This window comes from Falco naumanni, chromosome 13 (genome assembly GCF_017639655.2).
Source record: "Falco naumanni isolate bFalNau1 chromosome 13, bFalNau1.pat, whole genome shotgun sequence".
In the NCBI taxonomy this organism is placed as follows: Eukaryota; Metazoa; Chordata; class Aves; order Falconiformes; family Falconidae; genus Falco; species Falco naumanni.
Genome location: NC_054066.1, coordinates 19,432,278 through 19,449,232, shown reverse-complemented (window position 1 = coordinate 19,449,232; position 16,955 = coordinate 19,432,278). Strand labels below are relative to the sequence as shown.

The 16,955-nt window shown below is 54.7% G+C and overlaps 1 protein-coding gene across 5 annotated transcripts in view; it reads right to left on the bottom strand.

Annotated features, from left to right (window-relative positions):
* Window positions 1–16,955, bottom strand: part of DVL3 (dishevelled segment polarity protein 3) — a 35,593-nt gene that overhangs the window by 2,469 nt on the left and 16,169 nt on the right. The window contains exons 2-15 of one of the 5 annotated variants that reach the window (XM_040613420.1): window positions 10,362–10,431; window positions 6,370–6,491; window positions 5,857–5,963; window positions 5,168–5,303; window positions 4,790–4,883; window positions 4,321–4,390; window positions 3,894–4,033; window positions 3,620–3,696; window positions 3,071–3,183; window positions 2,702–2,752; window positions 2,431–2,580; window positions 1,456–1,587; window positions 1,032–1,199; window positions 192–404 (exon numbers count right to left, since the gene is read on the bottom strand). In XM_040613420.1, coding sequence (XP_040469354.1) covers window positions 192–404; window positions 1,032–1,199; window positions 1,456–1,587; window positions 2,431–2,580; window positions 2,702–2,752; window positions 3,071–3,183; window positions 3,620–3,696; window positions 3,894–4,033; window positions 4,321–4,390; window positions 4,790–4,883; window positions 5,168–5,303; window positions 5,857–5,963; window positions 6,370–6,491; window positions 10,362–10,431 — 1,643 coding nt within the window. Of the gene's footprint in view, window positions 1–191; window positions 405–1,031; window positions 1,200–1,455; window positions 1,588–2,430; window positions 2,581–2,701; window positions 2,753–3,070; window positions 3,184–3,619; window positions 3,697–3,893; window positions 4,034–4,320; window positions 4,391–4,789; window positions 4,884–5,167; window positions 5,304–5,856; window positions 5,964–6,369; window positions 6,492–9,947; window positions 10,316–10,361; window positions 10,432–16,955 lie in introns of those variants that run through there. The other 4 variants (XM_040613422.1, XM_040613425.1, XM_040613423.1 and 1 more) reach the window with 4 other exon arrangements.

Below are 16,955 nucleotides of genomic sequence, written 5' to 3'. Positions count from 1 at the left end.
CACAGCCATCTGCCAGCACAGCCCGTGCTCTCCGTCTCCTTTCAACTCCAAGTCTCACAACCCTTCTGAGACTGCTTTTGCCCTGGCTCCCCACATACAGGGCCCTGCCTAAACAGCCTTTTCCTGCTGCCTCCCTGTATTGAACAGGACATCTGCCCACTTGCAGGCATATTTTAGTCGTTTTCACCCACCTTCACTGTGCTGGCTGCCTGCGCTGCCCCCTCCATAGCTGTAGCCTGGGTCAGGGAAGCCGGGGTGGGGGTTGTACGGATGAGGCGGTGGATACTGATACGGGAAAGCCATGGGCCAGGGTGCAGCTCCTGGGTGGGGGAGCGGAGCCAAAGTGTCCTGATCGGAGGCACCGCTGGAGCCATCATGATCATGAAGAGATAGATTAGCCATGTCTACAAGAAAGTAGAGAAGAGGGGTTAATCCAAGTGGAAAGACAGCCAGCTGTGATGGAAGAAGCTCCCTGTCCACCCCTGCTGATGAACAAGGATCGGGTACGCGAGGAGACACAAGAAGTTGGCACCCTCCCTGCTAGTCAACGCAACCATTTGTGCTTCCTGGCTGGACAGCAAGCCAGGCTGTGTGAGTCTGAGCTGCCACTCTAATATAGAGACCAGTTTGGTGGGAAAGGACCACATCAGAGCTACATCTCACCCTGCCAATTACTTCCCCCATGCCTCATTATTTGAACAGAACCCAGTTGTCTGAGCACCACCCCCCTTGCCAGCATTGGATGTTTAGAGCCTGAAGACAGTAAAGACTAAGACTCTGCTATAGCTGCCTAGGAGAAAGATCATATAGTAGGTGGCACTACCAACACTGCTTCCAAATTCACCACCCCAGCAGCACGACAAGGGAGCTGCGATATTCTTCATCGCTCTCTAACAGAATCTGTAAAACAAGGGGCTCAGCCTGATGGGCTGATGGGCAATGGCTGTAGCTATGTCCCCATGGTGTTGGCAGGGCTCTGCAAGTCCTCTACCCCTTCATCCTCTCCCTCCCACCCATGCCAAGCGCCATACTTCCACAGAGGTCCCCGAAGATATAATAGCACTGCTCCGAGAAGGTGATCTTGTTCACGGTATGTCGGATGTAGCCAGCCTTCAGCAGATTGCTGGCATATTTGCGGGATTCACGACGGTCTGTAAAGCCTTCCACATGGTGATAGAGCCAATCCACCACATCCGAACCTGCCACCAAACATCACAGTTAAATACAGCAAGACAGAGGTAGACAGTGGCACTTGAGGCAGTGGGCCACACTGGAGCCAAGATAAAGTGGGCGGAAAGATGAAAACAGACTGCACAGCCACAAGTTAAATTTGTGATTCTGGCCTGGTCAACAGTTAGTTTATGGTGACAGCGATGCTGCCTTGGGCATCTGCTTGGAAAACAGGCCACCCATTCCCCAGCCCCTGCCTCTGCTGCAAGCAGCACAGTCTCTTACCAATGAAGGCATTGGGGATGGTGATCTTCAGCCACATGCGGTCACGCACCTCCAGGCCTGACTCTGGTGAGGCCATGGCTTTAACAATGGTGGCCATGTCGCTGTGGATGGACAGGTGAAAATCATCCAGGCCTGTGGTGTAAATGAAGGAAGGAAGGCAGAGATGAGAGAGGCCAGAAAAGACAACAGAGCCACATGGAAGCATCACACACAGGAAGAATGGGCCAGGGAACAATACATTGCAGACAGCCCTGGGGCGCATGCTGTGTAACCCCCCTTCCAGCCTTCCGATGGTACCCTTCACGTGTCAGCCATTTCCTCTTGTGCCAAACCCAGGCTAGAGTCTTCCTCCTTCCAGCCAGTCCCAAGCAGCTGAGATCCAAAAGCTGCCAACTGAGCCCATGCAGCCCAACAAGAGAACTCTCTGCTCCTCACAAACCTGTAACAAACTCCTGGCTTTTTGCCCCGTTTGAGCTCTCCAGACCCTTGCTTCAGGGTTCTGTAACCTAGAATCGCCCAAAACCTTCAGAAAGCAGCCAAGAGCCTTGTGCTCAGTAGGACTCTGCCCCACTGCAAGGCACTGTGCTCCCAGCTGCCTCCTCCACCCTGCCCTATCTGCTGTCTGGGAGGGCAATTGCTCTAGGGACAAGCTGACCCCCTCCAGCCCCGCAGTCTCAGCCGATAACCCCTGACTGCTCTGAGCCTTCCCTCTGCACCTGCCGCAGCTCCTGGATCATACCCAGGCTCTTCTACTCCCCTTACACAGAAGGCTGAAAAATGGAGTATTAATTCATGCAGGCAGAACTCCCACTGATCCGGATGCCTGCCTGGTGAGAGCTCCCTCCCTCCTAGTCCCTTGGCAGGGCACATCTTGCCCATCCCAGCTGTCCCCAAGCAGATGTATTGCTCCCTTTACAGCACAGTGAAGGTGAGGAAGCCGTGCAGCGGGTGGAGCACGGAGGCACAAGGACTTACGTTCGGTCTCTGGGATGGAGCTGGTGATGGAGGAGCTGGTGGAAGTGATTGTGCTCATGGATGGACTCATACCGTACGCTGGGTAGGTGCCAGTCATCGCTGCTGTGTGAGACACCCAGGCTGCCGGGTCGATGGGCCGGATGGGCTCACCTGCATTGAAGAAAGAGTCAGTTAGTAGCTATAAGAAATTATCCCCTCATCCAATCAACCTCTGGGGAAGGACAGGGACTCAGCACAGCCCATTCCATCCCCAGCATCTGCCGGGACTCACCCGGATCGGAGCATGGAGAGTCTGGCCCAGCCCAGATCCGCTGGGGAGCAACTGGGAGAGAAAGAAGAGAGGAAGGGTCAGCAGGAGAGGTGCAGAGGGAGAGATCCCCCTATGGCTCAAGGAGGGGGTTTCTCTTTCCTCTGGCGCCCCGAGCAAGTGACCCCCCTGCCCCAGTGAAACGCGTCCCCAGCGTGATGTGGGAAGGAGGGCTGGGCTTATGGGCTTTTTGGCCTGAGAATAGGACATAGCAGCCTCCTAGCAGGAGAGCTGAAACCCCATCCAACCCCAATTCAGTGCCACATAGGATCTCACACACACACGGGAGGAACAAGACAACAACCAAGTAAGTGCTTAAGGCAGGGCTCTCACATGAGCTGGGCACCAGCGTTAAGGGTGGGTCAGCTATCCACTTACTCCTGGGTAACGAGAAGCAGCCCCGGGGGCTGGGGTCCCAGCACTTGGCCACCGTCAGGGTGATTGGCCTGCAACAAAGAGGCAAGAGTTAGAACAAGAGCCCAGCAGCACAAACCTCTGCATGATAGGCCAACACGGTATTCGAGCTCTTTTGTGCAAGACAGGGAGAAGCTGCCAGTAAAGTGTCATTGTTCCCCTCCAGCTATGGATTTTCTTAGTGGCATGGACAAAATGATGTGACCCTGCTGAGGGTTGCTGATGACCCTAATGACATGACATCCCCACAAAAAGGGGCACAGACCCCAATTCACCACCATTCTGTTGGCTTCAATTTTTGCTTCAAGCATGAAAACCCAGGAATCAAAGTAACACCAAAACCACCAAAAGTTCCAAGAATCTGCAGTGCCACTGGCAGAGGTGGCTGGAAGACACGACACACACCCCCAACCCCAAGCACACACTGTACAGCTGCCCACAGAGGTAAGGAACAACCCGACTACTCACCCCGGCTTGTGTACAATCTCCCTCAGCACCCGCACAGCATCATCGTTGCTCATGTTCTCAAAGTTGATGTCATTTACCTGCAAACAACGCAAAAAGGTGAGTCTCAGAGATGTGACCAGAAGCCGAGCTCCCCACTCAGCTCAGCAGTGACTCAGCTTCCCTCTTTCAAGTGCAGCTTCCTGGGTTTAGCCTGCCAAAGTGCACAGGGAGGCTTCTGGGTCTTTTCTTACTGCTTTCCCAGGCCCAAAGATGGAGGTATGTGGGCGTGAAGTACCTGCAAGAGCATGTCTCCTGGCTCAATCCTGCCATCAGCTGCCACAGCACCGCCCTTCATGATAGAGCCAATGTAAATGCCTCCATCCCCACGCTCATTGCTCTGTCCCACAATAGAAATGCCCAGGAAGTTGTATTTCTCTGCAGCGATGGAAGGAGAAAGAAGTAAGACATCATAAAGCAGCTGCCACAAGCAGCCCTAACCTCAGACAAACCACGTTCTAATGTTGGTCGCTTGCACTCCTGTCCCAGAGAGATGTCAGGGACACAGAGAAACTCTTGAAAGACCAGTGCTTCAAGACAAGCCTACAGAATCCATCTCCTCACTCCTCCCCACATGTGTTCTCTTTGCCCACTTCCCAGTTCCCTCTCCGCCACCCCATCTCACTCTGGAAGGACTACAGGCTCCATGCAGACCACCCACTCACCCATGTTCAGCGTGACTGTGATGATGTTCAGGGACATGGTGGAGTCTGTGATGCTGCTGAAGGACGATGACTGGAACACAAGTGAAACATGAGATATCCTCCTCTGCCTCAGTAACATTCCCAGCCCCAGCTCCCTCGACTTGTGCTCCCTGTCACTCCCTGTGGCACCACAGCCACCACCCACAACTCCAGCCTTATGCCGGGAGCTTTGCAGAGCCAGAGGGCATCAGCCATGGTTCTTATGACCTCTCCACAGCCAGGACAAGGTCTACAGTCCCAGCTCTTGAGGCTACATTGGCATGGGAGAGGTTTACAGCATTTTATGAAGTCTCAGCACTTGGACATCACCTGTCCCCAGCTATACCCACAGCAAACAGCTGATCAGCCCTGCAGCATTGAGTGGAGATATCCACCAGGCAGCCCACCTTGCCCTGCATTGCCCTCCCCAGGATACCCAGCCCCTGGATACCCGCTCAATGCGTGGAGCCTTCTGTTTCCGCCGGCGTCGCTTGTGCCTCCTCATTAGACGGGAAGCACTGCTTTGCTCTGTCGAACTGCTAAACCTAGAGACAAAAGCAAGAGTCAGCTCTTCTGCTGCCAGAGTGGTGGCTCTGGCAGCAAGATAGCCACAGAAATGGCACAGGGAATAGAAGACTGCAGGGGCAGAGGGGAAGAACACGTATGTGGGGGACAGAAAACAGCAGAGGGGTCTGCTGGGCCAGACTTGAGACAGAGGCAGGTCTGAGCACAACCCTGGAGTACAGGATTACAGTGCCCGGCAAAGGCATCTCTGTGCTGGGAGGCAGTGGGAAGCTAGTGTTCCTCCAGGACCTAAGCTCTCCCCTACCTGCTGGTGGAGTCATCTTCATCTGAATCGAAGAAGCTGGTGGTCTCCAGCTCACTGCTCATGAGCGTGGAGGAGCTCTCGTACCCGCCCAGGTCTCGACGTCGCTCTCCCTTCACTGTCCCATTCACCCTGGGTGCTATGAAGAGTCAAGACTCAGTGTGCTTGAGACAGGTCACAGGTAAACAATCCCCTCCCCTATGCAGGGCTCATGGCAACTTTCTCAGAATGAATCTGGTCATCAGAAAATCCCATCGAGTGCCAGCCAGCTCTAAGTACACCCTGGGATCAGATCCATCTTCTGTGGGATACCTCTTCTATCACTACAGGATGGGAAGCAGGCTGATGGGCCACTAGAAACAATGCTGCTAAACTCACGGAAGCCTTGCAGCTGGTTCTGTGGCAGAGCAAGGAGCAGCACGAAGGGGCAAGGCTAGAGCACTCTGCTTTTCAACCAAGGAGTGAGGCGCTGCTCTCTCCTGCTCTTGAGGCTTCTACAGGAGACATCTCCTTTGCCCCCAAAGGTTTCAACACCAAGCTCTGATGCAACACAGCTCCTGCCTCAGATCACTGAACAGCCCTTCTAAGGTGGGAAGGTTCTGCAGAGCAGAGCTGCCCCATTTATGGAGCTGGTGCCCCCTTTGTGCCCCAGCCATGCCCTGCAGAGCTCTTGCCATGTTACCAACACTCACCATGCTCAGGCCCATCTGTCCGACGAGGTCGTTCCCTTTGCGATGACACCACCGAGTCTGTCTCTGTCTCATTGTCCAAGTTTTCCCGACTCCCCCCAGTGTTAGGGCTGTGATAAGATAAAAGCAACAAATATGTCCAACAGGGAGCAACCTAAAGCAGGCTCTCCCTACCTCTATGCTGGCCAGCGTAAGCCTCCAGCCACCAGCTGTCTCTTTGAAGGACAAGAGCAGAGGTGGTGGGGAACAACCACAGCACATCTATGAGTGCAGGGCAAGGGGCTGGGGGAAGCTGTGCCAGCTCTTTGCCATCTTCCTTGCACGATTTTCAGCATGCCCTTGCTTATTGAATAATGCAGCTCCACTTCGAATCTGCTCCCAGTCCCATCCTCCTCCCCCCTTAGCTGGCTGTGATCTCTACCAATTTGGGTCAGAGTGTCCCAGTCCCTGGTCTGGATTTACAGCAAAGCCAGTGTGGGTCCCTCAGAAATAAGGACAAGTGTCCAGATAACTTACTGGAAAGAGGGGGGCCTAGAGTCTCCAATTCCTCCCGTGCGCTCCATGGAGGGTGGCAGCTCCGTTTGGTTATCGGCACAGACCGAGCCAGCATCTGAATGGGAACCCTCTGCAGACACCAGCTGGAGGGACGACAGACAGAAAATGAAATGGCTGAAGCACTGGGAAAATGTTTACAAGAGTGGCCAAATGAGCTGGCCAAATGCCTGCCTGGCCCAGGATCTCATCTCTGACAGTGGACAACAGCAGATGCCCAGGAGCAGGTATGGAACAGGCCAAGCATGCAGCAACACTCCCCCTTAACGCCTTCCCAGACACTGGCTATTTGTGGCTCAGGAATTCCTGACCCAGCAGTGAAGTCCGGGTGGCTGACAGCCCTGCTTGGAGATTTTGACATCATCTGTACACCCACACTGCACAATTTGTACACTCAGGTAACATTTAGCAAATGTCCTGTAGCAAAGAGTGGATTCCCCTAGTTCTTCTTACATCAGAAGAGGCAGCTGTCAGTCATTCCTTTTCTCAGCATTACCAGCCCCTACACCTCCCCCTGCAAGCTGTGGGACCCAGCAGGACTTTCACCTTCCCAGCCCACAGGAGCTGGGGGTAACAGAGTTCAGGGCTGAGGCTGGCACTGAAATAGACTTCAACATGCTCTTTTTCTGGCTTCCACATGCACTTTGCAATCTTTCAGGTTGTGCCCAAAGAACTGGCTTGGGCACAATCTCCAGCCAACCTCTGGAAGGCTCAACAGTTTCCTCAGTGCAGAAATTCAGGAAAGGGTCAAACCCCAGGAACTCTTTATACCAGCCATGGTCTGGGGCAGCCCAGACACACCTACATCTGTGCCTCTGGCTCTAAGATAAACCACCAACTTCAGGGCTCAAGGAATGAGGTGGAGCCTCTCCTGAGAGGAATGCGCTCACCAGTGGGATGAAAGATGGCTCAAATAAGCTCAGTGGAAAGTGGTTTCCCCAAAGTCACTCCCTATGCAGGTTTGCACTCTCCCCACTTCCATGCTGGGCTGAGCAGGGCTAATCCCAACAGGGCTGGGCAGGAAAGCAACAAAAAGCCTTTTCCTTGCAACAGACATTTGGGGACCCTCAGAGTGGAGGTAACAAGGTCCAGAAAGGAGTCCCACCTCGACCAGGGAGCAAATCCCCAGGGACAAGCTAGAGCTCACGAGTAAGGGAAGATCAAGTTCCATCTTTAAGGACCTTCCAATGTGCTTTTCACATCTGCCCCACACCTGTCTGCTGTATGGCATGGGCAAGCAGGGAGGGTGGCTCTCTCCCAGTGTCAGGGAGGGACTGCAGGGCCCAGCACCCTGATCTGCCCCAGACTAAACAGGCTGTGGGTCACCTGGAGCCAGTCCAGCACAGTGAAGAGACCAGGACAGGGGTCAAGCCTCAGCCTGTGTACTTGAAACAACTGCCAAGCCATCAGCCATCACAGAAGAGGTCTGATCCAACAGAGGTGAGGGATGCCTGACTGTGGGTCTGGACAGAAGGATCATGAACCACAGCCTGGAAAGGAGCCAAGAGCTGCTGCCCAAGCCATAACGCCCAGTGTAAATGCAGAGGCAGCTCTGCTGCTTGCTGGCGAGGGGATCACATCCACATGGAGGCAGAAGCAGATGCCAACCCAGGTGCTGGAGGCACAGCCCATTTTCACAGGTCTTGAGTGCTTCCCAGAATCACTGATGAAACACAGAGCTGTGCCCTGCCCATCTTTCGGAACTGCGGAAACCTTAATGAAGGGGGGACGGATTCCACAGATCATCATTAGGGCACAGAGAGAAAAGTCTGCTGCCAGAGAGGCATGGGGAACAGAAACGGGTGCAGCTGGGCAAGGAAGACAGAGCAGCCCTGAAAAAGCCACAGCCAAGGCAGCAGACAGGGCAGAGAGCACCCTGGGGTGTCAAAAGCTGCAGAGCCTGTCTCACAAGCCCCAGGACAAGCCCAACGGCTCCTGCTCTCGCAACTGTCTAACCAGCTCACACTCAGTGTCTCACACTCAGCTCAGCTTCCCTCCCTCCAGGAAGCCCCAGGCACATGCCCGGCTCTGCTCCTGGCACCTTCCTGGTGACTTGTCTTCCCAGGACACATCCCACTCCCTGAGGGCCACATCCCTGCTCTGGCAGCCATTGCCTGGGAGCACAGGGGAGAAGAGATGCTGAAAGTGGCCAGCATTGCCTAAGGAAAAGTCATACAACACTCTATGCTTGGAGATCTCAAGGCAAGACCAGGCAAATAGATCTGGACAGAGGGAAATAGCCACAGGCAGCTGTCAAACAGCAGCGAGGAGGAGAGGAGCGGGGGTGTTCCCAAGCTTGGGGACTGATGCTGCCTTCCACCAACACTCCCGGGGCCGGGATTTCCTCCAGGGAAGGTTTTGATAACCACCCTGCACTTTTCCTGCCTCTTGCACTGTCAGGAAATATTCACTTGGATCCTTGCCCCCATCTTTCCCTCTAGCTAAAATTACTACCAAGTTCCTAAAATAGCTGCATCCCCAGCCTGTCTGGCAGAAGCAGCAAAGCAAGTGCTGCCCCCTCAGCCCCCAAACCACCCGTGGACAAGGATACTCTCAGCAGAGAGAGAAAAAGGGATCATCAGCTGTGCATAAAGGACTCAGACTGCCGTCACCCTTTGTGCACAAGAGCCAGTAGCAGTGCTAACTCCAGGCACAAGTTCCCTGCGAGGAGCCAGCACACCGGGGCAGCGGCACAGTGCCCTGGTCACAGCAGAGCTGCATCGGACCCATGCTGCTCACACTGAGCAGCCAGAGAGCCCCGATAAAGAAAGCTAGCGGCTGCATGGATGCGTGGATGACAAGGAAAAGCACGTCAGGTAAAAAAAGAGCAATGGAAAAGGTTCAGAGATTGGGATTCCCCATATAGCACGTGAAAACAAAAGGCAGCTGGAAAGGGACAGGTGGGGAGGTGTCTCAGGGCAGATGCAGCAGCAGCAGGGATGGTGGCCAAGCGCTGGACAGGGCTGTTTTCCGACCGGCCTGGCTAGCCGCTAGAGGCAGGACCGCAGGCGCCTGGCTGCCGGCTCTTGGTGTGGGAGCCCTGTGCACCCTCTCCTCCTGGTGCAGGGCAGGACCCCACTGGCCATGCTGCTCCCCTGGCCAGTGTCCCATGGGCAACCAGTATGGCAGCAGAGCGCCTGCCCACCCGGTCCTGTCACCCACACCCTCCCTCCCAAAACACAGTGTTTTCACGGCCTCTGGCCCAGATCTAGCTGTTTGGTGAAGGGACAAATGCAGCATTGCATCCCAACTAGCCTGATTTACTGAGGATTTTTGCTGTTTAGGGGCTATTTGGTGGCCTCTGGAAAAGGGCACTTGGGTCTCGGTTCTGCTCCTGGCGTAGATCCACGCACCCTCATCAGCACAAACTGCAGCTCAGCAGAGGGGAAAAAGGGACGACGGGCTACGGAGGCTGAATACCACCTCCCCACACAAACAGAGGGTCCCCTTGGGGGCAAAGGGAGGCATGCGGGCAGGGGACAGAGCGTGTGCATGGCACGGCACAGAGGGAGAAGCTTGTCCTGCAGCTGCCCAGGCAGTACCTTCAGTCTTCAGGGCAGTCAAATCCAGTCCGCTTCACCAGCACTAAAGTCACTTAAGCCCTTTGCACCAGTCACAGGAGCGGGACTTTCCTTGGAAAGCTGACCCTGCCATAGGGGCACACGGGTTACGCTGCCGACAGGCCAGGACCACCACCTCTGCCAGGCATCAGTTACTGCAAGTTCTCCACAGAGGCATCTCACATCTTTCCCGGCATGGGGGACCCAGCACCACGCAGCACCCTCTCCATCTGAGGGACTGGAGTGTGGTAATCCAGCTCATCAGCTTCGATCGCAGTCAGCACGCCGACAGTATGGAGCCGTCCCTGTGCCTTACTTGGCACTATGCAACCTAACGGCGGTTTTCAGAAAGGGCAGAAACAGGCAGCGAGATACTGAAGCAAGGGGCTTGCTTACCCAGGACACCACCCGGCCGTTGAAGCAGGGAAGCTTGGCATTGTCATCAGAGATCTCTTCTTTCACCACCCTGCAGAAGGGAGAGAAGGCAGTCAGAGCTGGGTCCAGGACTTCAGAGGAAAAGGAGACTTTCCCAAGGCAGGTGTTCGCACCCAACAGGAGGTAGAGCTCAGGCTTGGCAACGGGGTGGGGAGAGGGCCAGCAGCTCCCTCCTGCTGCCAGGCTACAGCTGCCTATGCCCACCGCCACGACTGGCAGGCTGGAGGTGAGAAGACAAGGGCAGAACAGGCTCTCCCACGTGCACTCAGTTATTTAACCCCCAATTCACATTTTAATCAGTAAAAAAAAATATTCAGATACATATCATAGAATCATAAAATTGTTTAGGATAGAAAAGACCTTTAAGATCACCGAGTCCAACTGCTAACTTAGCACTGCCAAGTCCACCACTAAACCATGTCCCTCAGTGCCACATCTATTTGTCTTTTAAATACCTTCAGGGATGGTGATTCTACCACCTTCCTGGGCAGCCTGCTCCAGTGCTTGACAACTCTTTTGGTGAAGAAATTTTTCCAAATATCCAATCTAAACCTCCCCTGGCACAACTTGAGGCTGTCTCCTCTTGTCCTGTCGCTTGTTACTTGGGAGAAGAGACCAACAACCACCTCACTACAACCTCCTTTCAAGTAGTTGTAGAGAGCGATAAGGTCTCCCCTGAGCCTCCTTTTCCCCAGGCTAAACCACCCCAGTTCCTCAGCTGCTCCGTGTAACACTTGTGCTCTAGACCTCCACCAGCTCCGTTGCCCTTTGGACACGCTCCAGCACCTCAGTGTCCCTGTCGTGAGGGGCCCAAAACTGAACACAGGGTTCAAGGTGCAGCCCCACCAGTGCCCGGTACAGGGGGACGGTCACTGCCCTGGTCCTGCTGGCCACACTGTTTCTGACACAAGCCGGGACGCTGTTGGCCTCCTTGGCCACCTGGGCACACTGCTGGCTCACGTTCAGCCGGCTGTTGACCAGCACCCCCAGGTCCTTTCCCACCAGGCAGCTTCCCAGCCGCTCTGCCCCCAGCCCGCAGCGCTGCGTGGGGTTGGTGTGACCCAAGCGCAGGACCTGACACCTCACACAGGTGGCCTTGGCCCATCGATCCAGCCTGTCCAGACCCCTCTGCAGAGCCTTCCTGCCCTCCAGCAGATCAACGCTCCCACCCAACCTGGTGTCGTCTGCAACCTTACTGAGGGTGCACTCGATCCCCTCGCCCAGATCGTCGATAAAGACATTAAACAGAACTGGCCCCAGTACCGAGCCCTGGAGACCACCACCTGTGACCAGCCACCAACTGGATGTAACACCATTCACCATCACTCTCTGGGCTCGGCCATCCAGCCAGTTTTTTACCCAGCAGAAAGTACACCCGTCCGAGCCACGAGCAGCCAGTTCCTCCAGGAGAATGCTGTGGGAAACGGTGTCAAAGGCTCTACTGAAGTCCAGGAAGACATCCACAGCCCTCCCCTCATCCACTAAGCAGGTCACCCTGCCACAGAAGGAGATCAGGTTAGTCAAGCAGGACCTGCCCTTCATAAACCTGTGGTGACTGGGTCTGACCACCTGGCTGTCCTGTACGTGCCACGTGACGGCACTCACGATGATCTGCTCCATAACCTTCCCCAGCACCGAGGTCAGACTGACAGGCCCGTAGCTCTCCAGATCCTCCTTCCAGCCCTTCTTGCAGACGGACACCACATTTGCCAATTTCCAGTCAACTGGGACCTCCCCAGTGAGCCAGCACTGCTGATAAATGATGGAGACTGGCTCAGTGGGCACTTCCAGCAGCACCCTTAGGTGGATCCCACCCAGCCCCATAGACTGGCGTGCATCTAAGTGGTGTAGCAGGTCAGTGGCCACTTCCCCTTGCATTATGGGGGCTTCATTCTGCTCCCTGTACTCGTCTCCCAGCTCAGGGGCCTGGGTACCTGGGGAACAACTGGTCTTACTGTTAAAGACTGAAGCAAAGGTGGCATTAACTCAGCCTTTGACCCTGTTTCCCCCCAACATCCAATAAAGGCTGGAGATTCTCCTTAGCTCTCCTTTTGTTGCTAATGTATTTATAGAAACATTTTTTATTGTTTTTATGGCAGTAGCCAGATTAAGTTCTAGTTGGGCTTTGGCCTCTTCTAATTTTCTCCCTGCACAACCTCACGACACCTTCTAGTCCTCCTGAGTTGCCCGCCCTTCTTCCAGAGGTCATAAACCCTCCTATTTTTCCCTGAGTTCCAGCCAAAGCTCTGTTCAGCCAGGACCATCTTCTCCCCTGCTGGCTCGTCTTTCGGCACACGGGCACGGCCTGCTCCTGTGCCTTTAAGATTTCCTTCCTGAAGAACGTCCAGCCTTCCAGGACTCCTCTGCCCTCCAGGACTGTCTCCCAAGGGGCTCTGTCAAACAGCCTCCTAAACTGGCCAAAGTCTGCATTCCAGACGTCCAAGGTAGCAGTTGTGCTGATCCCACTCCTTCCTTCTCCAGGAACTGGGAACTGTACGATTTTGTGACCACTATGCCCAAGACGGCCTCCAACCACCACATCACCCCCACGTCCTTCTCTGTTCACAAACAACAGAGCCAGTGGGCACCTTCCCCAGCCGGCTCCCTCACCGGCTGGGTCAGGAAGTTCTTCCACACACTCCAGGAACCTCCTGGACTGTTTCCTCCCTGCTGTATTGTGTTTCCAGCAGACATTTCCACCAGTTCACTTATTTCTAAAGAAATACATAACTTGAACTTCTTTATAATGATCTGAAAGAATCACAACCTATGCCAGAGATTTCTAACAGATGAAAGTGAAATACATTAAACATGCTGCCTCCCAAATGTTACTGTTGCTTTTTAATTAGGTACATAATATTTCAACATTACTTCAAGCTTTATAGCTCTGCCACAATGTCATGTTCCCGCATTACACAAACAGCCACGTTATTATCAGTTTTCACAGTGGAGGGAGCCACTGATAATTTTTTTCCCCAACAGTAAAAAAATCAGTTTTCTTTGGAGGGAAAATTTATTCTTTCTACTTTAAATGTCACTGGGCATTGAGTCTGCAATCAAAACAACTTGTAAATTCACCAGATTCAATTAATAACATCTTTTGATAAATCAAATTTAATGGCAAAATGGGCTTTAACAAGCTCATTTTCTTTTCTATCCAATGACAACGTTTTAGCCACTCTTATTTAACACAAAGACATCTTACAAGTAGTTCGTGCTATTAATTTCCCCTTCCAGGCTATATCTAAGATAGTTTGACATATATTGTGCTTTAAAAAAAAAAAAAGTAACAAAACAGTGAATAATTTATGTTTGAGGAGAAAAAGAATCCAACAAAAAAAGAATAAAAGAACAAATGTGAGAACAAGGAAAACTATGCATTAAAAAAGAAGTAGCTTATAAGTAACTAACAGAGTACACAGAGGCAGGATCCCGTCAACAGCTCTGAAGGGTCCCCAAGCCAGTCCCCAACTCATGGAGAATTGAAGAGGATGCAAGCGTGGGATGTGGAGCTGTGACCCATTACTCCAGACTGCCAAGCAGCCCAGGCACTGCCATCCAGTTGCAGCACGCTGGGGTTTGGAGAAATAGGTACTCTGTGCTCCCAGCTGTGCTCCTTGGTGTGCCAACAGCTGCCCAAACTCACTGAAAACAGCACAGCAAGGCTCACCAACACTTGCCAGGCATCAGCAAAAGGCAAATGAACAGTGCTGGAAGACCAAAACCTGGAGAGCAGGCTCACTCCACCCTGCTGGCTGTGCTGGTTACTCCAGTGTCACACAGGCTCAGCAAAGGGCTGTCCCACAGGGTGAAAGGCAGCACATTGCCGCGTCTTTGCTGGCAGCTGGCACTCACAATCCCTGCCCAAACTGGAGAGCCAGCAAAGGGACTGGACAAACGCTTCCCATCTCCAGAAGGCACAGATGAGGAGGTCATGGTTTGAGCAGTCTAATCCACTCCCAAGATGTGTGTTAATTCCTCTTGCACAGATGGAGAAGCAGAAAAAAAGCAGGAAAGGAGCAGTGAGGATGGATTAAAACCCTGCTGGCTTAATGCTTCTTCAGCATGCCCTGTGCCAGCCTCTGCCCAAAGTCCCTGCTGACCAAGGTGAGTGTCAAACACAGGCAGTCCCCCTAGGACCTGTCCCCTTTGGTGCCCATGTCAACCCTTTCCAATGCAGGCAAGTTGTCTCCTCGATTCCAAGCACGCACACACACACACACGCACCCTGGCCTGGCTGCACTAGCATCCATTCATACTGTCGCCAGCAGCCTGGACTTCATCCAATTCCTAGAGAGAACTTCAGGCAGAGCCAATTTTCAGTGCTGCATGCTGCCTGCTCAGGGACACAGAGCCCTGCCTGTGGGTGAAAGGACAGGGTGATATATTTGCAGGGTCACGGTGACCAACCGCCAAGCCCAAATGAACTATTCCACTTTCAGTGGGGACAGAGAAAACCAACCCACAAGGCCCCCTGCCCACCCTCAACTGCAATGCTCGATGGAGAACAAGCCCCGTCTGTCCTGAGAGCTGGTCCCTCGTCACCCCATTACCCCACTGCTGCCCCAGACATCCCAGGGGTCAGCTCCACCCTGGAGCAGTTTTCTCCCTCCTTCCCCAGCCACTGCATGATTTATCACTATTTATCACCCAGCTGTCAGAGCACAATGGATTATATATTTAGACTCTACAGAGCAAAAACTGATAGCGCTGGAATTGGACACAAGCCGAGCAGGAATCTCTCTGTGGTCCTGCTCGTGTCTGTCACCCCCTGCGCCGTCCCAGCCCTCTGTGCCCTGCATTCCTCGCCAGCCTCAGCCCTGGGCTGCAGCCTTCCTCCCCCCACCTCTCACCACTCTCTTCAAGCCACACTTCTCACAGGAACGGGACCGCAGGTTGAGGCAGAAGCCACCAAGCGAGCAGCCTCTGGGGGAGCTGTGAGCAGTGCCACGTCTCCCCTCCACGGCTGCACGGGAGGCGGCCATGAGATGGAACTGCCCGGTGGCTGTGCTGGGAGGGAAAAGCATCCCGTGAACGTGCTGGGAAGAGCCCCCAGCTGACGGGGCCTGAGCCCAGGAATCCCGAAAGAGCAGACCAGGAGCTCAGGATCTCTCAAAGCCTTTCCTTTTGGCTGGAGCCAGCGCAGCCCAGGGAAAACATCTGCCCGAGGCTGATTTCAAAGGGACTGCTTTTAGTTTAGCGTCCATCAGGGCAGCTCGGTTTCAGGTTTTCCCATATTTCAAGTCCTGCTGGGGGCTGGGCGCAACACAGCTGAGAACGGTGGCCAGGAAAACCCCCTTCCATGGAGCGGCAGGCTGAGCTCGCCCGGGCAAGCGTGGGTCCGGGCCCTCGGTGCCACCGCTCCGCACGGAGCATCGCCCAGCACGCCGGCCGCTCGCCGGCCCCGGGGCCAGCAGACGTGCCGAGGCCGAGCTCCCCGGCACTCATCTGCCTTGAATTTTCCAACAAAGAGACCTGCGGGAGGGAGGAAGGAGGGAGGGTTACAGGGGAGGCAAGCCGAGTGGGCGGATGATTCAACCGCCATCCCCAGCGACACGGGGGAGGGGACAAGGCTCTGGCTGCCGCAGGAGCCCGGCTGGAGTGTGCAGAGGGGGCTGCCAGGGCTGACACAAGCAGCACATCTGCTCCCATGCAGCTGGGGGAGGGGACGGGGCAGCCCCGACAGCGGGGAGGGAAGCGGAGAAAACCCAGCTCCAACCCTGGCTCCATCCCTACCCTCCCACCAGCTTCTCTGGAAAAGCCAGCAGACCCTCTCCCCATGGCCTGGGAAGATGCCACGCTCCCAGCTTCCCTCCCGCTCCGCTCCCCACCAGCGGGAGCGGCTGGCAGCCTGGAACAAGGATGCAAGAGGCAGGCGAGGGGCAGGCGGGCAGACGCTGCCTTCTCCAGGGAGCCCCAGCCTGGCTCAGGAAATTAAGAGGGTATTTTGTATCACAGAGTCATGTCCCAGGAATGAAGGGAAGGTGGGGAACAAGAGAGGGTGCACAGGAGAGAAAGGAGGCCATAAAACCCCAGCCTCGAAGCCGGCTGCGCCGTGTCGGAGACCCCCGGCTGCGCAGGCGTTACCAGCGCAGCTGCTGTGCTCCCAGCCTCCCCCTCTCCCCTCGGCGGCCTCCAGCCCGGCCAAGGCTGCGGGTACAAGGGAGTTTCTAGCTTCGGCCAGCTCTGGTCTCTCCCGAGCAGGACCTGCTCACCACGGCGAGGTCCCAGTGAAGAACTTGGATGGAATAACGCAATCCCAGCGAAAGAAGAAATCCAAGAGCCATCGACAGAAGCGTCAGCAGGAGGATTTGAACCTCAGATTTGGATGCAGGCTGGAGCTCAGCAGCGATCGCTGCTTGTCTCTGGTGGTCCCGTCCCTCAACTTGTCCATCTAAGGGCTCACAACGGGGAGGATACTCGGAGAGGATCGACCACGGGACATGGCAGTGATCTGAAAAGCTGAATCTGGTGTTTGGGGTGGGGGGGAAGTACCAAGGGAGGTGAGGGAAGGGGACCCCCTCAAGCATGTTAGACAGCTCAGTGGCCAGAATG